A 20,967-nucleotide genomic window follows, 5' to 3' on the forward strand; every position below is an offset into this window, starting at 1 on the left:
GTTTTTTCCTTTGTCCAGATAGCACCTTTTATACACACTTTTTCAGAAACACGAACCAGAAGGTTTTTGTTTCCTGCCTCTAAACGTTGAGCTAAAAATATGCCTGTAATCGTCCCAATGTGTATGGAGACATAGGAGAACATAGAGCTGCTTCTACAAGCAGAAACTCCTGTAGTCACAGCAATTTTTAAGCCAATGTGCATGGAGCCTAAATATCCAATCCTGGACTGTTACACTATTATACCAAAAGTATTGGGACACCTGCCTTTACACACACATGAACTTTAATGGCATCCCAGTCTTAGACTGTAGGGTTCAATATTGAGTTGGCCCACCCTTTGCAGCTATAACAGCTTCATCTCTTCTGGAAAGGTTTATGAGTGTGTCTATGGGAATGTTTGACCATTTTTGCAGAAGCACAATTTTGAGGTCAGGCACTGATGTTGGACGAGAAGGTCTAGCTCACAGTCTCCGCTCTAATTCATCCTAAAGGTGTTCTATCGGGTTGAGGTCAGGACTCTGTGCAGGCCAGTCAAGTTTTTCCACCCCAAACTCGCTCATCCATGTCTTTATTGTCCTTGATTTGTGCACTGGTGTGCAATCATGTTGGAACAGGAAGAGGCGCTCCCCAAACTGTTCCCGCAAAGTTGGTAGCATGAAATTGTCAAAAATCTCTTGGTATGCTGACGCCTTAAGAGTTACCTTCACTGGAACTAAGGGGCCAAGCCCAACCTTTGAAAGACAACCCCACACCATAATCCCCCCTCCACCAAATGATTTGGTGCAGTGCACAAAGCAAGGCACATAAAGACATGAATGAGAAACTTGACTGATCTGGACAGTCCTGACCTCATCTCCAATAGAACACATTTCGGATGAATTAGAGTGGAGACTGTGAAGTAGGCCTTCTCATCCAACATTAGTGCCTGACCTCACAAATGTGCTTCTGGAAGCACATTGAAATGAATGGGCAGCACTTCCAAAGTGCTTTGATAGCGCTGCAAAACTGGTCTTTTTCCTTTTTTTTAAGGTCCTGTTGTCACCGGCCCACTAGCGCATGAAAAGCCCTGCTAAAACACCGCTAAACCACCACAAAATGACCAGTGGTTTAGCGCTGTTTTAGCGGCTCTATGTTATATAGATTGAAGTAGCTGTAAATATGTTACAGGAGATCTGCCCTTCCTCACATGTATGAAAGTGTATATTTGTAGTGAATGTAATTATTATATCTGATCCCTATTGGTGGAGTTATCACATCTAGTATAATATGCAAGACTGCAGCACTAGTATATAACATTCAAACAATATAAATGTGAAAATATTACAATAAAAGTGAGACTCCTCCACACAAAACTCCCTATAAGTGTATTTATATCAATGGTATGGAGACTATTTCACTTACAACTAATGAAGAGAATTTATAATTGGCATATATAAAATTAGTGCAGCAATATTAGTACTTTTCAAAAAAGGTCCAAATAAAGAACGGTAATAATAATATTGTCTCCACACCATAAGATCAAATCCTCCACCATGATGTTCAAAGGAAATCCCAAAGTACAATGGTGTCACTTTTAGTCAATGAAGTTTCCACAACATGAGTGAGACTTCTGTGACCACCAAAATGAATCCCCACAACTGAATCCAAGACTTAGCAGAAGGTTGGAGATGAAAGCCTAGAGGTCAGTGTGAGTGTGTATGGTCCAATCCCCATACAGGAATAATGAATGGATCACACCACCTCATCCACTTCTCATGTCACATTTAGTAATTGGGATCCACAAAAATAGAAAACCTCCAATAGTGTAGATGATCGATCGTCTTTTATAAAGTGATCTAATATTAATGATTCCAATAAAGAGAAATGAGTTCCATTCATGTAGAGAATAGTTACATTCATTCTTGGGGGAGAAATTCATTTTTTTTTGGTAACAGTCGTCTCTTCTTCTACAGATTGTTCTATAATGACCTGACAGACAAGTCCTGCCTCCACCTGGTATCTGGAATAATAAATAACCAGACACTGAGGACACTGAACCTGGCTGCGAACAATCTGGAGGGTCCTAATTTCAGGGATCTGATGGAAGCTCTGACAAAAAGCCGGATTGAGAAATTACAGTGAGTATAACAGGACTGACTGAGACAATAATATTCTGGGACAGTTTTATATCTAAACCACATAAATAATAAAGAAGTATGAGAATGTCATCAAATTCCATCTTTAGGCTCCATAAGGCTCAATGCACACTGAGCTTAAAAAAATACCAGTTCCCATGGCAGAAAAAAACTTTCCTATAGATAGTTTATTGTACAAAGTTTAGACAAGTTTAGGAGAGTTTTGTATTTTTTTCTGCCATAAAGCTCCAATCAGAAACACAATGACACGCAGAGTGTGAAATGCATAGAAGAGAGGCTTGACATGCAAACTGACAGGAACTCTCCACTTCCGCGGGTAGTTGGAACGCAGGTCACATGCCACTAGTCACACAGCAGTGCGGGACAGATTCTACAGACCCTTGAGCTGCCTTTGTGCCTTTTGTATCATATTGGACATATGTAAGTGCAGCTTTCTTTTAAATAAAACTTTATTACACTATACCTGCTTTCTGAGGCTCTTTGTGGTGGAGCCAATTCCACAGAGTCTTGTGATGGGAGAAGGAGACAGATGAATATTGTGGAGGATATATGATACTGGGGAGATTTTGTTACATATTCCTGCTCATTCGATCATGATCATATTTATCCACGTATGGAGGAGAGAGATGTGGATGCTGTTGGAGACTGACCTCTGAATGAAGCAGTTTCTCACATTTCATGCTTTATGGTCACTTGCTGGCCAGAGAAATCTGGTGAGCGCATTGAAGCACTATTGGTTTGGAGTATTGGAGCACATATTTCAGGAGCACGGTGTTGGAGCATTGATTGAAGAGTCATTTATCATAAAAATGTGTGGACTTTTATGTATATTGATGAATTGTGCACTTTTTGATTACACACATTTTATTTAATTTATTGATTTACTTATACAGCTTTTATTAATTCACTATAATATTTAAGTTTTTTCCTTTGTCCAGATAGCGCCCTTTATACACACTTTTTCAGAAACACGAACCAGAAGCTTTTTTTTCTGCCTCTAAACGTTGAGCTCAAAATATGCCTATAATCGTCCCAATGTGTATGGAGACATAGGAGAAGATGGAGCTGCTTGTACAGGCAGAACACAAAACTCCTGTAGAGGCAGCAATTTTTAAGCCAGTGTGCATGGAGCCTAATTATCCAATCCTGGAATGTCACACTATGTTACCAAAAGTATTGGGACACCTGCCTTTACACGCACATGAACTTTAATGGCATCCCAGTCTTAGTCCGTAAGGTTCAATATTGGGTTGGCCCACCCTTTGCAGCTATAACAGCTTCATCTCTTCTGGAAGGGCTTTCCACAAAGTTTAGGGGTGTGTCTATGGGAATGTTGCTCACAGTCTCCACTCTAATTCATCCCAAAAGTGTTCAGATCAGGACTCTGTGCAGGCCAGTTCAAATTCTTCCACCCCAAACTGGCTCATCCATGTCTTTATGGACCTTGCTTTGTGCACTGGTGCATAGTCATGCTGGAACAGGAAGGGACCATCCCCAAACTGTTTCCACAAAGTTGGGAGCATGAAATTGTCCAAAATGTCTTGGTATGCTGATGCCTTAAGAGTTCCCTTCACTGGAACTAAGGGGCCAAGCATAACCCCTGAAAGACAACCTGTTACCATAATGCCCCTTCACCAAATGATTTGGGGCAGTGCACAAAGCAAGGTCAATAAAGACATGAATGAGAAACTTGACTGGCCTTGACAATCCTGACCTCAACCCAATAGAACACTTTTGGGATGAATTAGAGCGGAGACTGCGAGCCAGGCTTTCTCATCCAACATAAGTGCCTGACCTTACAATTGTGCTTCTGGAAGAATGGTCAAACATTCCCATAGACACACTCCTATTCCTTATGGCCAGCCTTCCCAGAAGAGATGATGCTGTTATAGCTGCAAAGGGTGGGCCAAGTCAATATTGAACCCTACGGACTAAAGGCCCATACACACGATATGAAAATCAGAAGTAAAATTTCATCTGAATGAACAATATGCCGATTTTTGGATCTTGCAATTGCCAACCAGGCTGCTATTAGGATGTGTGTCACCAGCGTTTGCAAGTGTCTAGGCCAGGAGAGAATTGACAAACTCAGAACTAAATCTAGTTAGGACATTGAGATGGTTATGTCACACAATGCATAGATTAGATTCTTTACTTTTTCCCAGATCTTTTTGAAGGGTGGGCAATCCCACCAGATGGGAGATAGATGTAGGGGATTTATGAGAGCCTTCAGCCAAAGGTCCTTCGAAGATGGCTGAGCTAAGTAGGATGACAAGTATTGGATGGCTGAGGACAGTAGGTCCAAGGTTGGTATAATGAGCAGTTTGTAAGAAAGGGAGATTCCTTTCACTTTAGAGTCGTTGGTGTTATAAAATTTGAGCAGAGCCTGTGAGGGAGAGTCTGTTTTCGACCAGCGAAGTTTAGAAAGAAGGGATCTTATCCGGAGGTAAAAAAAAAAAGATTTAGGGGATAGACCAAAGTGATGTTGCAGGTGAGAGAAGGGGTGCAGGCCCAAGGAGGAAAAAAGCATACCTATATTGGAAAGACCAGCATTTATCCATTCTGTGAGGGGTAAGTCTGGTGCCAGAAGGGCTATTGCTACAATGGGTAGTGTTGATAGGGTATCCAGTAATATACCTAAGCTGATTTGCGAGAATGCAGTCCATACCCTTAGTGAGGCAGTTATGGTGCCCAATATGTAGTGCTTTGGTTTAAGATTAATCCAGGTAGTGGCCAAAACATGTTTAGGTTTTGCAAGGAGTACGGTAGATTCTATTTGCTTCCATGTTGTTTGGTGTCGATCCGACCACTATGCTTTTAGTTGATCAAGGATTGTTGCGCGGTAATATACTTGAATGTCTGGAGCACCTAGGCCTCCCTGTTGGACTGGGGTCAAGAGTATGGTCTTCTTGACTCTAGGGCTATTTGTTGCCATATAAAGCTGTTAATAATTCCTTCAAGTTTTCTTTTTTGGTTTTGTACCAATGGGAGAGGAATTGTACAGAATAGGTATAATATATGTGGAAGTAGATACATTTTGGCCTGAGTAATCCTTCCAACCCATGAGGCAGGAATATGGCTCAAGTCTTTTGCTAGCGGCACAAGCCTGCCCATGAGATCTTCCAAATTAGTCCTAAGTAAGGTTTGGCTGGGAAACGTTAATTGGATTCCTAGATAAGGTAAAAAGGAGTTTTGGGCCAAAGCGAAGGGGAAATTGCTGGAGACAGATTGAGTAGTTGGATTGTCTAGTCCCAGGTTGAGCATGAGGGATTTACTATGATTTAGCTTGTAGAGGGATATTGAGCTAAATGAGTCTAAGATGTCTTGGACTGCATGGAGGAAAACCTTGGGATTTGTCAGGGCAATAATGACATCATCAGCATAGAGGCCATTTTTGTGGTCAGTATTTCCAATTGTTATTCCTGATATCAACGGTTCCATTACCATGGCAAATATTAAAGGGGGCATGGGGCAGCCCTGTCTGGTGCCATTGGTGATTTTAAATGGGGTAGATACAACACCAGAAGTCCATACACGTGCAGATGGTTGAGTACATAAACTTAGTATGGCTGATAGGAAGGTACCTGATATTCCAAACTTACGGAGGACCGCTTCCATGTAGGGCCAGTAGACTGTATCGAACGCCTTCTCTGCATCCAAAGATAGGAAGAGAGAAGGCGTTTGGTTATGTTTCACCCATTGTATTAGGTTGATAAACCACCTGTTGTCATCTGAGACCTGCCTGCCTGGCACGAAGAAAACTTGGTCTGGGTGTATAAGTAGGGGGATAGCTGTTGCGAGGCGTTGTGCTAGAAGTTTAGCATAAAGCTTAGTGTCCGTATTTAGGAGGGATATTGGCCTGTAGTTAGTGGGGTTGTCTGTTGCTTTTCCTGGTTTAGGAATGGTAACCACTAACGCATCTAGGGACTCCTTGGGGATGTTGCCTGTGCTGGCGAACTGGTTATATGTGTTGCAAAGAAGAGGGACTAGTAGTTCGGCAAAGTGTTTATAGTATTCATTAGGGAATCCATCAGGACCCGGGGCCTTGTGTAGAGGTAGTTGTTTGATGAGTTTATGAATTTCCGTGGGCGAAAAAGGCTCTGCAAGAAGATCAAGTTACAATAGAAAAGAGATGTGTGGGCTTGGACTTTTTAGGCACAATAACTGGTATTATATAGTTAAAAACTGAAATTTATTGAAAGAAGAAAAAATTTAAAAGAGAAAAAAGACAGATCCAAAAATCTGTACAACATCAGTCCATGAAAAAAGGGGGTATTAGATTCAAAGGAGAGCTATGTCGTTGGTAGATGTTACAATTTACAGCTCAACATGTTATGCGCCTAGCGCTTCTTCAGGAGCATGGAACTGAAGTATAAGACATAGAATAAATATAACAGATAGTACATCAGTGTAAAACATACGTACAAAATATTTGTAAAAAATTATTATGGTAATAATCAATGAACATTGCGAACTAGACAGGCGAAGATTAAAACCCATAGAAGCCAGTACTGGTCAAAGGAAGACCCAGGAAATATTCGTCCACTATGGGGACGTATGTAACATAATAACAAAGGTATATTTGTATAAGTACTGGTAGTATAATTGGCAAACTCGATATATACAGGTAGCCAAAAATCGAGTGATTCCTGGAATAGCAGTATGTCAGCTGGCAACAAGAGAAAAGGGGGGGAGAAAAGGAAGGACAAGGGTGGGAAAGGAAGGGGGAGAGAAAGAAGGGGATAAGGAAAGAAGGGGGGAGGGGTGGGGTAATGGGGGAAAAAAAAGAGGGCCAAGACAGGAGGGGGAGGGAGGGAGAAGGGGTAAGGAGAAGAAGGAAAGGAAAAGAGGTGGGGGAGAGAAAGAGAGGGGATAGGGTAAGAAGGGAGGGAAGCGGGGTGGGGAAGATGGGGAAGGAAAGGAAAACAAGAGGGGGGAAGGAGGAAGAAAGGGGGGGAGAGGGGGCGAGGCGAAGGAGGGGGGGGGGAAGAAGTGCTGACTGAAAAAAACATAGTCTAGAATGAAAACAGTGGATATTGGTATGTAGGTAACAGAGATTGAATTTAATAACCAGTAAGTACTAGTGGGCTCTAGTAGCAGGAACCTCATAAATATAGTAATTTGACAGTATCAGAAATTCCAGGTACTTACCATAATAGTGGTAATTAAGTGGTTAGAAAGGAGGAGGTGGGGAAGGAAAAATGGGGAGAATGACCGCCAAAGATATATACTTGCACTGTAGTATATAGTGCTAGAAACAACTAGTAATCCATAGTAGCCATAGGCCAGTCATATGGGTAACAATGTAGAATTACTTAGATGTGTAAAAAAACAACACACAGCAGTCACAGATATTTATAGATAGTCGCAGGAGGTGATTGGCCATCCCAAATATACAATGGTAGTGGTGTGACTTAATAGGATGCAAACAGATAAAAAGACAGAGTTAATTAAGGATGGTATACTAGTAAATGTAATTAAATTAGTTAAAATGTATAATAGAGGGGGCTAGTGAAGGGAAGACAGATATAGAGAGAGGAGAGGGGAATAAGGGGACAAGATGGGCCAGTAGCATAGTCTGGGCTCCAGGGACATACCTGCTGCTAATATCGAATAGGCTTGAGTCTGCAATGAAACAGCCGCTTAGGTAACAAGCAACTGTAACCAGGAACTGAATAGAAGGACGTCGAGTAGCGTGCCTTTTGTGCACACGCCCCACTTGTAGTCAACCAATCGGCACATGCCGAGGTGACGTCATCCAAGCCGGCCGCTCGGTACAGACTTCGAATTACAGCCTGACGCCAAGAGACAAGGGACGCCCCCCTCCTATTTTCCCCCTTCCCCCTCTTGTTTTTCTTTCCTTCCCCATCTTCCCCACCCCCGCTTCCCTCCCTTCCTACCCTATCCCCTCTCTTTCCTTCCCCCCCCTTTTCCTTTCTTCTCTTTTCCTTTCCTTCTTCTCCTTCCCCCTTCTCCCTCCCTACCCCTCCTATCTTGGCCTTTTTTTTTTCCCCCATTACCCCCTCCCCCCCTTCTTTCCTTATCCCCTTCTTTCTCTCCCCCTTCCTTTCCCACCCTTGTCCTCCCCCCCCCCCCCCCTTTCTCTTGTTGCCAGCTGACATACTGCTATTCCAGGAATCACTCGATTTTTGGCTACCTGTATATATCGAGTTTGCCAATTATACTACCAGTACTTATACAAATATACCCTTGTTATTATGTTACATATGTCCCCATAGTGGGCGAATGTTTCCTGGGTCTTCATTTGACCAGTAATGGCTTCTATGGGATTCCATCTTCGCCTGTCTAGTTCGCAATGTTCATTAATTATTACCATAATATTTTTTTATGAATATTTTGTATGTATGTTTTACACTGATCTACTATCTGTTATATTTATTCTATGTCTTATATTTCAGTTCCATGCTCCTGAAGAAGCGCTAGGCGCGTAACATGTTGAGCTGTAAATTGTAACATCTACCAACGACATAGCTCTCCTTTGAATCTAATACCCCTATGATGGAATGTTGGTTAACTCATCCTTGAAGTGCTTATGTTATTTCATTGAGCTATGTATGGTCTGTATTGCTGTAACCTTTTTTCATGGACTGATGTACAGATTTTTGGATCCGTCTTTTTTCTCTTTTAAATGTATTCTACTTTCAATAAATTTCAGTTTTTAACTATATAATACCAGTTATTGTGCCTAAAAAGTCCAAGCCCACACATCTCTTTTCTATTGTACTCAACTATAGGACGTGGCACAGAATGCACCGTAAGTATCCGCAGTATCACTCTGCTTTGATACTAAATTTTTGCAAGAAGATCGAATTGTTCTGGGGAAATAGAGGGCAGGGAAATGGAGGATAAAAATTTTAGGATGGCTGTTTGACTGGGGGGAGGGGGGATTGGTTCAGTTTCTGTCAGATTGTAGAGTTTGGTATAGAAGCTGCTAAATTCATTTGTGATATCTAAGGGATTAGTTATGCGTTTGTTTTGAGAGTTTGTGAGAAATGCAATTTTTTTATTAGAAATGTGTCTTTTAAACTGTTTAGCCATAAAGGCACCTGGTTTATTGGCCGCGATATAGGTTTGTATTTTGAGCCGCTTAATGCAATAATCAAAGTTCTTTCTAAGATGCTCACTAAATTGGTATCTAAGGAGTTTTAGTTCTGAGTAAATAGCCTCGGAAGGGGATTTTTTATTGGTTGTTTCTAGAGCACCGATTCGGTTTAGTAGGAATTCTGTGATAGGAAAGTGATTTTTTTTGGATTGGGCGCCAAGTTTTATAAACAGACCTCGTAGGCAGGCTTTGCCGACATTATTTTGGAAACAAGTCTCAATCTCGGATTTTATCTCGGAGTCTCAAGTGTGGGATTGTTAAGGAGGGAAGTATTTAGTCTCCAAATTGTGTGTCTGGGAGTTTGGGAAAGAGAGGCTAATTTGATTGTGACCGGTGCGTGGTCAGACCAGGAAATTGTTCCTATACTGGATTCAGTGATGGATTGAAGTAGATATTTATCTGTGACAAAAAGATCAATCCGAGAGTAAGACTGATGTGGGGGCGAGAAAAAGGTGTAGACTTTTTCCACAACTTGTAGGCATCTCCATGAGTCATATAGGTCTTCTCTTTTGAGTAGCGCAGATAATATAGAGGGCGGCCGCCTGATAATGTTAGAGGTATCTAGGTTTGGGTCGACAACATCATTAAAGTCTCCACATATTATTAAGGGAGAGGATCTGTAAGGTTCTAGTTTGGCAAAGAGGGATGTGTAGAATTTTTTCTGGGCTGTATTAGGGGCATATATATTAACTATGGTGAGGGGGGCGGTTATCAATTGTGGCGGAGAGGATTAGATATCTGCCCTCCTCATCAGATTCACTGTGATGTAATAAGAAGTTTACTGCAGCGCTTATGGAAATCATCACACCTCTCTTTTTTTAAGGGCATTTGCAAAGAAACAATGAGGATATTTTTTATGGGTACATGAGGGTTGTTTGAGTTTCGAAAAGTGAGTCTCTAGTACGCAGAGAACATCTGCATGTTGGGCTAGGGCTTCTTTCTAAAGTAAATTTCGTTTAAAAGGTGAATTTAGGCCTTTGACGTTTAAAGAGGTGAGTGTAAGGGTCATAGTAGCAGGAGTACTGAGGCGAAGTGAGCGAAGAGAAATAGACTACACCTTTCGTCGGTATCTAACAGATATCAAATAAATGAATGTAGTGGTTGCCAAGGGTAGATGTTTGTAACACAGAGTATACTTTCCAAGATATACGAAAAGAAAAGAAAAAATATTCAATAGTAACAGGTAATGAACTGTACAAACAACAAGTAACACAAACTTGTGTGCTTAGCACACTTTAACCTGAGGGGTGGAAAGGAGAAGAGAGTTAGGCCTTGCCCAGGCTGGACTCAGGTAGCTGGGGGAGCTGGGGTGGTTACAATTTAGTGTTTTCCGACTGATTTTGCTGCCGCATTTATGGAGTCAGGTGACGTGTGAGGGGGACTGTTTTGTCCAGTGTCACCAGAGGCAACGGGGAGGAGACCCCAATTTGTCAGCTTTTTGTATCCATCCTTTGGGCCCATTTGGTGTTGGTGCGAGACCAGCAATTTAGTTGGGAAGCCCCATCTGTAGATAATTTTTTTCTGCTGGAGGATTGATGTGATGGGACTGAAAGCTCTGCGCATTTCCATTGTGGCAGGAGATAAATCAGTGAAGGGCTTGAGATTAGTGTAAGGAGCTGGTAGAGGTTTGGTTGTTCTAGCGGTGGAGAGAATTTGCTCCTTAATGTGAAAGAAATGAATCCAGGCCAAAACATCTCTGGAGATATCATCTGAAAGGTGTGATGGCTTTGCGATTCTATGGGCCCTGTCTATTAGTACTTGATGCGGGGGAGCAAAGAAGTGACGAGTTGCTGCAGATAGGGAGTTATTTTGTTCGGTTTAATTGACTCCGGGATACCTCTGAATTTACTATTAATCCGTCTGGAGCGGTCTTCTAAATCTGCGAGCTTAATTTTAATGTGGTGAATTTCTTCTGTATGATGATCATGTGCATCTAACAGTTCATTATGTGCTTTAGAATAGTCCTGCAGGTTTTCTTCTAAAGCATCTGTTCTCTCCTCTAGGCAATCTATTCTGTTGTATATTTGGGAGATAGAGATTTGCAGTTCTCTGTGTAAATCTTGTTGCAGAGTGAGAAGCATTAATTTCAGCATTGCTTCTGTGACAGTGTTGTCTGTGACAGGAATAGCTGCTAGGGAGGGAGCTTGCTGACTGCCATCTGTGGACAAGGAAAGATTACTCCTGCGCTTGTGAGGGTGTATTAGGTTTGGCTTGGTAATATTGTAAACTGGAGAGGAACTGAAAGGGATGGTATTGCGTGTCCCGCTGCCCAAACTGACCCCGGGGTAGTCAGAGTAAGACTATATGGACAAGGGTGGATGGAGGGCGCGTGATCAATTGCTCACATCAAAGTATGTAAAATGTATTCATACATAATGAAATAAAAACAAATAGATAATACCAATACTATGTTTCATGCAAACAGGTAACAAAATATGCAAAAAAAGAAAAAAATAGGTTAGAAGTAACACAAGCCCATGTTAAGGTGAGTGTTTAAAATTGGCTGACGCGTTTCGAGGATAACCTCTTCATCAGAGCCTTGAGAACCAGGGCACAGTCTGTATAGGCCGGTAGGCCAACATGTGTACATAAAAAGGAATGGCTAGTTGGGAGGTGTAGCCTGTGATGAATAGTTAGTTATTCTGAGTTCCATACCAGTCCACGTTCAAACGTTCTATGTGGTGTGTTGACGGTATGTGTGTTTTCCTTTCAATTGTTGATGTGAGACTGTGGGGTGGACCTGTCTCACGGGCTGGATGAAGGAGAGGCTGCAGCCTGTGTACGTCCTAGGCGGAGAAGGCAGTCCTGTGCTCTAGGAGGATGGAAGAGGGAAGATATCTCTTCATACAATGTGGAGCCATGTGTGTCTGAAGCTGTCTCTCTGCCTTAAACATAGGTGAATGTCATTCAGGACGTAGACAGGCTGCAGCCTCTCCTCCATCCAGCCCGTGAGACAGGTCCACCCCACAGTCTCACATCAACAATTTAAAGGAGAACACACATACCGTCAACACACCACATAGAACATTTGAACGTGGACTGGTATGGAACTCAGAATAACTAACTATTCATCACAGGCTAAACCTCCTAACTAGCCATTCCTTTTTATGTACACATGTTGGCCTACTGGCCTATACAGACTGTGCCCTGGTTCTCAAGGCTCTGATGAAGAGGTTATCCTCGAAACGCGTCAGCCGATTTTAAACACTCACCTTAACATGGGCTTGTGTTGCTTTTAACCTATTTTTTTCTTTTTTTGCATATTTTGTTACCTGTTTGCATGAAACGTAGTATTGGTATTATCTATTTGTTTTTATTTCATTATATATGAATAAATTATACATACTTTGATGTGAGCAATTGATCACGCGCCTGCCATCTACCCTTCTCCATAATGACTGCCATGTGTGCCTGCCACCACAGAGGACCAAAGCTGCTTTTTGGCCCGGGGTTCCTTGTTGGGGGCGTTAACAGGGGAGGTAGCCAGTCTCTTGAGGATTCTGCATGGCCGCGGCTGGCGGGTAGAAGTCTGTCAGATGGCACGGAGCAGGCGGGTTGTACTGCCGCCTAGACATGCCCTGGGGTGTCCCCAAGTCCTCCCTGCTTTGTTAGGATGAGAGGCAGGGAGGATTAGTCGCAGTGAGCTCCTGCAATCCAGGCCGTGGAGCAGGAGCTCGGGCTTTAGGCGTCTATCCCGGTCCGCAGCAGGCCACACCCAGCAGACTATAACATTTTTATTGTATGTGAACTCAGCATCTGATTTTCATTTAGGTAGTACGGTTTTTGTCTGAAAAAAATCATAAGAGCAATACTACGCATGCTCAGAAACTAAAGAATACATACAAAACTATTCAACACATTACATCACTTCTGAAGTTGTATTCTCTCGGATGAGAATTTTCATATGGTGAGTAACCTCTTCACTTTTGATATGAGACTAGCATGCCACAAAAAAAGGACAAACAGACTTTAGAAAATCTGATCGTGTGTACAAGGCTTAAGACTGGGATGCCATTAAAGTTCATGTGCTTGTAAAGGCAGGCGTCACAATACTTTTGGTAGTATAGTGTATGTCTAAACTACATAAATCAAATAATAAAAATTGGAGATATATTTCATCTCCTGGTTGTCTCTATATATCAACAATATCAGACAGTTCTCTAAAGCTGGATATAAAAATGTAAAAATAAATATCTGTACTAATAAATATGAAAAAAAAAAAATATGAACAACTTTGTGAAAATCTAATGAATGAAAACCAGCCGCCAGCAGGAAATCTGATATAGAAGTACAAATAGTTTAATATAATTCTATGTATAGAGCCCTACACTTAGTGACAAAATGTGTGATGAGACAAATGGGAAATATGCAACCTACAATGTGTCCGAATACCAACACCTCTAATGGAGATGTGATAACTCCACTAATAGTCATCAATAATAAAAATTAAATTCACTACAAAAATGCACTTTCATACATGTGAGCAAGGGCAGATCTCCTCCAACCTATTCACAGCTACTTCAGTATAACATATAATGTGCAAAAATAAAATATAACCCGAGGTATCCAGACAATGGCCTCAATCACATTACATAGTGGCACTGCTGGAAGGATATAAACAAGCGTGTCTGGGCCTTGCTTGTGGGGACAAATCTTTTGGTAAGTGATATGTTTGCTCACTGGTGTGATGGAGGTTGATTGAAGTTGCTGTAAATAGGTGGAAGATGATCAGCATTGATTTAATCCATCTGGAAGAATCTCTGGTATTTCTGTTAAACCCCTTTCACACTGAGGCAGTTTTTAGACATTTTAGCGCTAGAAATAGCACCTGAAAACTGCCTCCCATTCATGTGCTTTCACACTCGGGCGGTGCTGTTGTGGGACGTTAGAAAAAGTCCTGCAAGCAGTATCTTTGGGGTGGGTTATGAGAATTATAAATAGCGCTCCCAAAACGCCCCTACCCATTGAAATTAATGGGCAGAACTTCCAAAATGCTTTGAAAGCGCTGCAAAACTGGTCTTTTTTCTTATTTTTAAAGTCCCGTTGTCACCGGCCCACTAGCGCAATACAAATGCCCCATTAAAACACCACTAAAGCACCACAAAAATGACTGGCGCTTTAGCGCTGTTTTAGCGGTGCTGCAGTGTGAAAGAGGTCTTACTGCACAAGTCACTGTATGGTGATTGGAGATGGAAGTAGTGGTGAATGGGTTGCAGGAAATCTGCTTTTTCACGTTTATGAACTTTTTCTTGATGTTTGCAATTTTTTAAGATAACTTTGTTGCTCTTCATGTTTATGTATTTTTGTACATTATATGTTATATAGATTGAAGTAGCTGTGAATGGGTTACTGGAGATCTGCCCTTCCTCACATGTATAAAAGTGTATTTTTGTAGTGAATGGAATTGTTATATCTGATCACTATTGGTGGAATTAGCACATCTAGTATAATATGGAAGACTACAGCACTAGTATATAACATTCAAACAATATAAATGTGAAAATTTAACAATAAAAGTGAGACTCCTCAACACAAAACTCCCTATAACTGTATATATAACAATGGTATGGAGACTATTTCACTGATAACTAATGAAGAAAATTTATAATCAGCTTATATAAAATTAGTGCAGCAATATTAGCACAAATTTTCAAATAAGGTCCAACTAAAGAACGGTAATAATAAAATCTTCTCAACACCATAAGATCAAATCCTCCACCATGATGTTCAAAGGAAGTCCCAAAGTACAATGGTGTCACTTTTAGTCAATGAGGTTTCCACAACATGAGGGAAACTTCTGTGACCATCAAAGCGAATCAACACAACTGAATCCAAGACTTAGCAGAAGGTTGGAGACGAAAGCCTAGAGGTCAGTGTGAGTGTGTATGATCCAATCCCCATACAGGAATAATGAATGGATCACACCACCTCATCCACTTCTCATGTCACATTTAGTAATTGGGGTCCACAAAAAGAGAAATCCTCCAATAGTGTAGATGATCGATCGTCTTTTTTAAAGTGATCTAATATTAATGATTCCAATAAAGAGAAATGAGTTCCATTCATATAGAGAATAGTTACATTCATTCCTGGGGGAGAAATTAATTTTCTTCTGGTAACATTCTTCTCTTTTTCTACAGTTTGGATAATGATCAACTGACAGACAGTTCCTGCCCCCACCTGGCATCTGGAATAAGAAATAACCAGACACTGAGGACACTGGTCCTGTCCTGGAACAAGCTGGAGGGTCCTAATTTCAGGGATCTGATGGAAGCTCTGTCAACAAGCCAGATAGAGGAATTACAGTGAGTATAACAGGACTGACTGAGACAATAATATTCTCGGACAGTTTTATATCTAAACCACATAAATAATATAGAAATATGAGAATGTCATCAAATTCCATCTTTAGGCTCCATAAGGCCCCATGCACACTGGGCTTAGAAAAATGCCAGTTCCCTTGACAAAAAAAACCTTTCATATAGAGAGTTTATTGTACAAAATGTAGACGAGTTTAGGAGCGTTTTGCATTTTTTTTTCTGTCAGAAGGCTCCAATCAGAAAGGCAATGACATGTGCAGAGCTTGAAATGCATAGAAGAGAGGCTTGACATGCAAACTGATAGGAGCTCTCCACTTCCGCCGGGTAGTTGGAACGCACATCACATGCCTCTAGTTACTCAGTGGTGCAAGACCGATTCTACAGACCCTTGGGCTGCCTTTGTGCTGTTTGTATCATATTGGACATATGTAAGTGCAGCTTTCTTTTAAATAAAACTTTATTACACTATACCTGCCTTCTGTGGCTCTTTGTGGCGCAGCCAATTCCACCGAGTCTTGTGATGGGAGAAGGAGACAGATGAATATTGTAGAGGATATATGATACTGGGGAGATTTTTTTACACATCCCTGCTTAATAGATCATGATCATATTTATCCATGTATGGAGGAGATATATGTGGATTGTGATAGAGACTGACCTATGAATCAAGCAGTTTCTCACATTTCATGCTTTATGGTCACTTGCTGGCTGGGGAAACCTGGTGAGCGCATTCTATAGTCACTCCGGGTGAAGCACTATTGGTTTGGAGTATTGGAGCACATAGTTCAGGAGCACTGTGTTGGAGCATATATTAAAGAGTCATTTATCATAGAAATTTATGGACTTTTATTTATATTGATGAATTGTGCACTCTTTGATTACACGCATTTTATTTAATTTATTGATTTACTTATACAGCTTTTATTTATTCACTATAATATTTTTTTCCTTTGTCCATATAACGCCCTTTATACACACTTTTTCAGAAACACGAACCAGAAGCTTTTTTTTTCCTGCCTAAACAATAAGCTCAAAATATGCCTGTAATCATCCCAATGTGTATGGAGACATAGGAGGAATAGGAGAATATGGAGCTGCTTGTACAAGCAGAAGACAAAACTCCTGTGGTAGCAGCAATTTTTAAGCCAGTGTACATGAAGCCTAAATTTCCAATCCTGGAATGTCACAATATGTTACCAAAAGTATTGGGATGCCTGCCTTTACATGCACATGAACTTTAATGGAATCCCAGTGTTAGTCCGTAGGGTTCAATATTGAGTTGGCCCACCCTTTGCAGCTATAACAGCTGCATCTCTTCTGGAAAGGCTTTCCACAAGGTTTAGGAGTGTGTCTATGGGAATGTTTGACCATTCTTTCAGAAACACAATATTTAGGTCAGGCACTGATGTTGGATGAGAAGGCCTGGCTCACATTCTCCATTCTAATTCATCCCAAAGGTGTTCTATTAGGTAGAGGTTAGGACTCTGTGCAGGCCAATTAAGTTCCTCCACCCCAAACTCGCTCATCCATGTCTTTATGGACCTTGCTTTGTGCACTGTTGCGCAGTCATGTTGGAACAGGAAGGGGCCATCCACAAACTGTTCCCACAAAATTGGGAGCCTGAAATTGTCCAAAATGTCTTGGTATGCTGACGCCTTAAGAGTTCCCTTCACTGGAACTAAGGGACCAAGCCCAACCCCTGAAAGACAACCCCACCCCATAATCCCCCCTCCACCAAATGATTTTGGGCAGTGCACAAAGCAAGGTCCATAAAGACATGAATGAGAAACTTGACTGGCCTGCACAGTCCTGACCTCAACAAAATAGAACACCTTTGGGATGAATTAGAGTGGAGACTGCAAGCCAGGCCTTCTCAGCCAACATCAGTGCCTGACCTCACAAATGTGCTTCTGGAAGAATGGTCAAACATTCCCATAGATACATTTCTAAACCTTGTGGACAGCCTTTCCAGAAGAGATGAAGCTGTTATAGCTGCAAAGGGTGGGCCAACTCAATATTAAACCCTACGGACTAAAGGCCCATACACACAATATGAAAATCGGAAGTAAAATTTCATCTGAACAAACAATCTGTCAATTTTTGGATCGTTAGCATGGTGCTTTTGATATCCAATTCCAATTTTTCGTCTGACAAAAGCTGGAAGTTCAGACTATAACATTTTTATGGAACGTGAACTCAGCGTTCGATTCTCATTTAATAAGTACGGTTTTCATCTGAAAAAAATCATAAGAGCAAGACTATGCATGCTCAGAAACGAAAGAATACATCCAAAATTATTCAACACATTACGTCACTTCTGATGTTGTATTCTGTCGGATGAGAATTTTTGTATGGTGAGTAACCTCTTCTCTTTCGATAGGAGACTAGCATGCCACAAAAAATGGACGAACAGTCATCCGACAATCTGATCATTAGTATGAGGCTTAAGACTGGGGTGCCATTAAAGTTCATGTGTTTGTAATGGCAGGTGTCCCAATACTTTTGGTAATATAGTGTATGTCTAAACTATGTAAATCAAATAATAATAATGGAGATATATTTCATCTCCTGGTTGTCTCTATATATCACTAATATCAGACAGTTCTGTAAAGATGGATATAATAATGTAAAAAATGAAATATCTGCACTAAAAAATATGAAACAAAATATGAACAACTTTGTAAAAAAATCTAATGAATGAAAACCAGCCACCAGCAGGAAGTCTGATATAGAAGTACAAATAGTATAATATAATTCTATGTATGGAGTCCTACACTTAGTGATAAAATGTGTGATGAGACAAATGAGAAATCTGCAACCTACAATGTGTCTGAATACCAACACTTCTAATGTAGATGTGATAACTCCACCAATAGTGATCAATAATAAAAATTCAATTCACTACAAAAATAAACTTTCATACATGTGAGCAAGAGCAGATCTCCTCCAACCTATGCACACCTACTTCAGTCTGTATAACATATAATGTCCAAAAATACAATATCACCCGAGGTGTCCAGACAATGGCCACAATCACATTACATAGAAAGGAAAAAGCTTTGATGTCACTGCCTGGACTCTATCATACACGGCTGCAGTCCGGAGCGGTGTGTGCTCTGAGTTCTGTGTATACTCGTGTATATGATGGAAGCGTACAATCTGTGATTCAATATATATTTAAGGATTATGCACTATGGAGGCTTTTTCTTTTCTATGTAATGTGATTGTGGCCATTGTCTGGATACCTCGGGTGATATTGGAGATACTACCTGGAGGTCTGACATTCCGTGGCACAGTCTGTTCTCATCGGAAGCCGGCTTGAGCGGAGTGGTGCTGCTGGAAGGATATAAACAAGCGTGTCTGGGCCTTGCTTGTGGGGACAAACCTTTTGGTAAGTGATATGTTTGCTCACTGGTGTGGTGGAGGTTGATTGAGGTTGCTGCAAAGAGGTGGCAGTTGATCAGAATTGATTTAATCCATCTGGATGAATCTCTGGTATTTCTGTTAGACCCCTTTCACGCTAAGGCAGTTTTTAGACATTTTAGCACTAGAAATGCTGCCTGAAAACTGCCTCCCATTTATTTGCATGAGTGCTTTCACACTGGGGCAGTGCACTTGTGGGACGTTAGAAAAAGTCCTGCAAGCAGTATTTTTGGGGCGGGTTATGAGTATTATAAATAGCGCTCCCAAAATACTCCTACCCATTAAAATGAATGGGCAGCACTTCCAAAGCAATTTGAAAGTGCAGCAAAACGGGTCTTTTTTCATTTTTTTAAAGTTCCATTGTCCATTGTCATCGGCCTACTAGCGCTAGCGCACAAAAAGCCCCGCTAAAACACCACTAAAGCACCGCAGAAACTACCGGCGCTTTAACGCCGTTTTAGCGGCTCTGCAGTGTGAAAGGTGTCTTACTGCACAAGTCACTGTATGGTCATTGGAGATGGAAGTAGTGGTGAATGGGTTGTAGGAAATCCGTTTTTTCATATTTATGAACTTTCTCTTGATGTTTGTAATTTTATAAGATAACTTTGTTGCTCTTCATGTTTATGTATTTGTTGGACATCATATGGTATATAGATTGAAGTAGCTGTGAATAGATTGAAGGAGATCTGCCCTTGGTCACATGTATGAAAGTGCATTTTTGTAGTGAATGGAATTGTTATATCTGATCACTATTGGTGGAATTAGCACATCTAGTATAACATGGAAGACTACAGCACTAGTATATTACATTCACATAATATAAATGTGAAAATATAACAGTAAAAGTGAGACTCCTCAACACAAAACTCCATATAAGTGTATAGATACAATGGTTTGGAGACTATTTCACTGATAACTAGGGATGAGCCCGAAGTTCGAATAGAACATCAGGTGTTCGCCTGTTTGCCGAACAGCGAACAATATGCGGAGTTCACGGCAAAATCGAAAGCTGCCGGAACACCGTTAAAGTCTATGGGACACTAACATGAAAAATGTTTAAAAGTGCTAATTTTAAAGGCTTATATGCAAGTTATTGTCATAAAAAAATTTTGGGGACCCGGGTCCTGCCCCAGGGGACATGTATCAATGCAATTTTTTTTTTTAAATACGGCCATTTTTTCGGGAGCAGTGATTTTTTTTTTAAATGCTTAAAGTGAAACAATAAAAATGAAATATTCCTTCAAATATCGTGCCTGGGGGTGTCTATAGTATGCCTGTGTCGCATTTTCCCCGTGTTTAGAACAGTACTACAGAAAAATGACATTTCTAAAGGAAAAATTGTCATCTAAAACTGATCACAGCTGTAATGAATTGTCAGGTCTCCGCAATATAGATAAAACTCATTGAAAAAATGAGCATGGGATCCCCCCCAGTCCATTACCAGGCCCTTTGGGTCTGGTATGAATATTAAGGGGAACCCCAAAGAAAAATTAGAAAAAAAAATTGCGTGGGGATCCCCCTAAAATCGATACCAGGCCCTTCGGGTCTGATATGGAAATTAAGGGTAACCCTGCGCCAAATTAAAAAAAAATGTAGTAGGGGTCTCCCCTAGTATCAATACCAGACCTCTTTCCCACAACTCTTGCCCAGTGGTTGTGGGGGGTCTGTGGGCAGGGGCTTATCGGAGTCTGGAAGCCCCCTTTAACAAGGGGACCCCCAGATCCCTGCTGCCCCCCTCTGTGAATTGGTAACTGGGTACATTGTACCCCTACCAATTTACAAAAAAGTGTCAAAATGGTAAAAAAAAACAAGAGACAGCTTGGGACAAGTCCTTTATTAAAAAATAAAAAAATAAAAATGTCCCACGATGTAAGTTCACGCCGGCCCGACGGACCGAAAAAGAAAAAAAAAGCCACAACTGATCCGCCTCCATGGGTGGCTCCCACCGACTGATGCGTCTTCTCT

General features: G+C 41.1%; 1 protein-coding gene across 2 annotated transcripts in view; it reads left to right on the forward strand.

The window, feature by feature from the left end:
* The window catches only part of LOC141133608 (NACHT, LRR and PYD domains-containing protein 3-like), a 219,622-nt gene that overhangs the window by 112,785 nt on the left and 85,870 nt on the right, over nucleotides 1-20,967 (forward strand). The window contains exons 8-9 of one of the 2 annotated variants that reach the window (XM_073623084.1): nucleotides 1,954-2,118; nucleotides 15,400-15,564. The exons of the other annotated variant lie outside the window; for it this stretch is intronic. Of the exons in view, the coding sequence (XP_073479185.1) occupies nucleotides 1,954-2,118; nucleotides 15,400-15,564 (330 nt within the window). The remainder of the gene's footprint in view (nucleotides 1-1,953; nucleotides 2,119-15,399; nucleotides 15,565-20,967) is intronic. 2 annotated transcript variants of the gene reach the window in all.

The sequence above is a fragment of the Aquarana catesbeiana genome, linkage group LG03 (assembly GCF_042186555.1).
Source record: "Aquarana catesbeiana isolate 2022-GZ linkage group LG03, ASM4218655v1, whole genome shotgun sequence".
NCBI classification, from domain to species: Eukaryota; Metazoa; Chordata; class Amphibia; order Anura; family Ranidae; genus Aquarana; species Aquarana catesbeiana.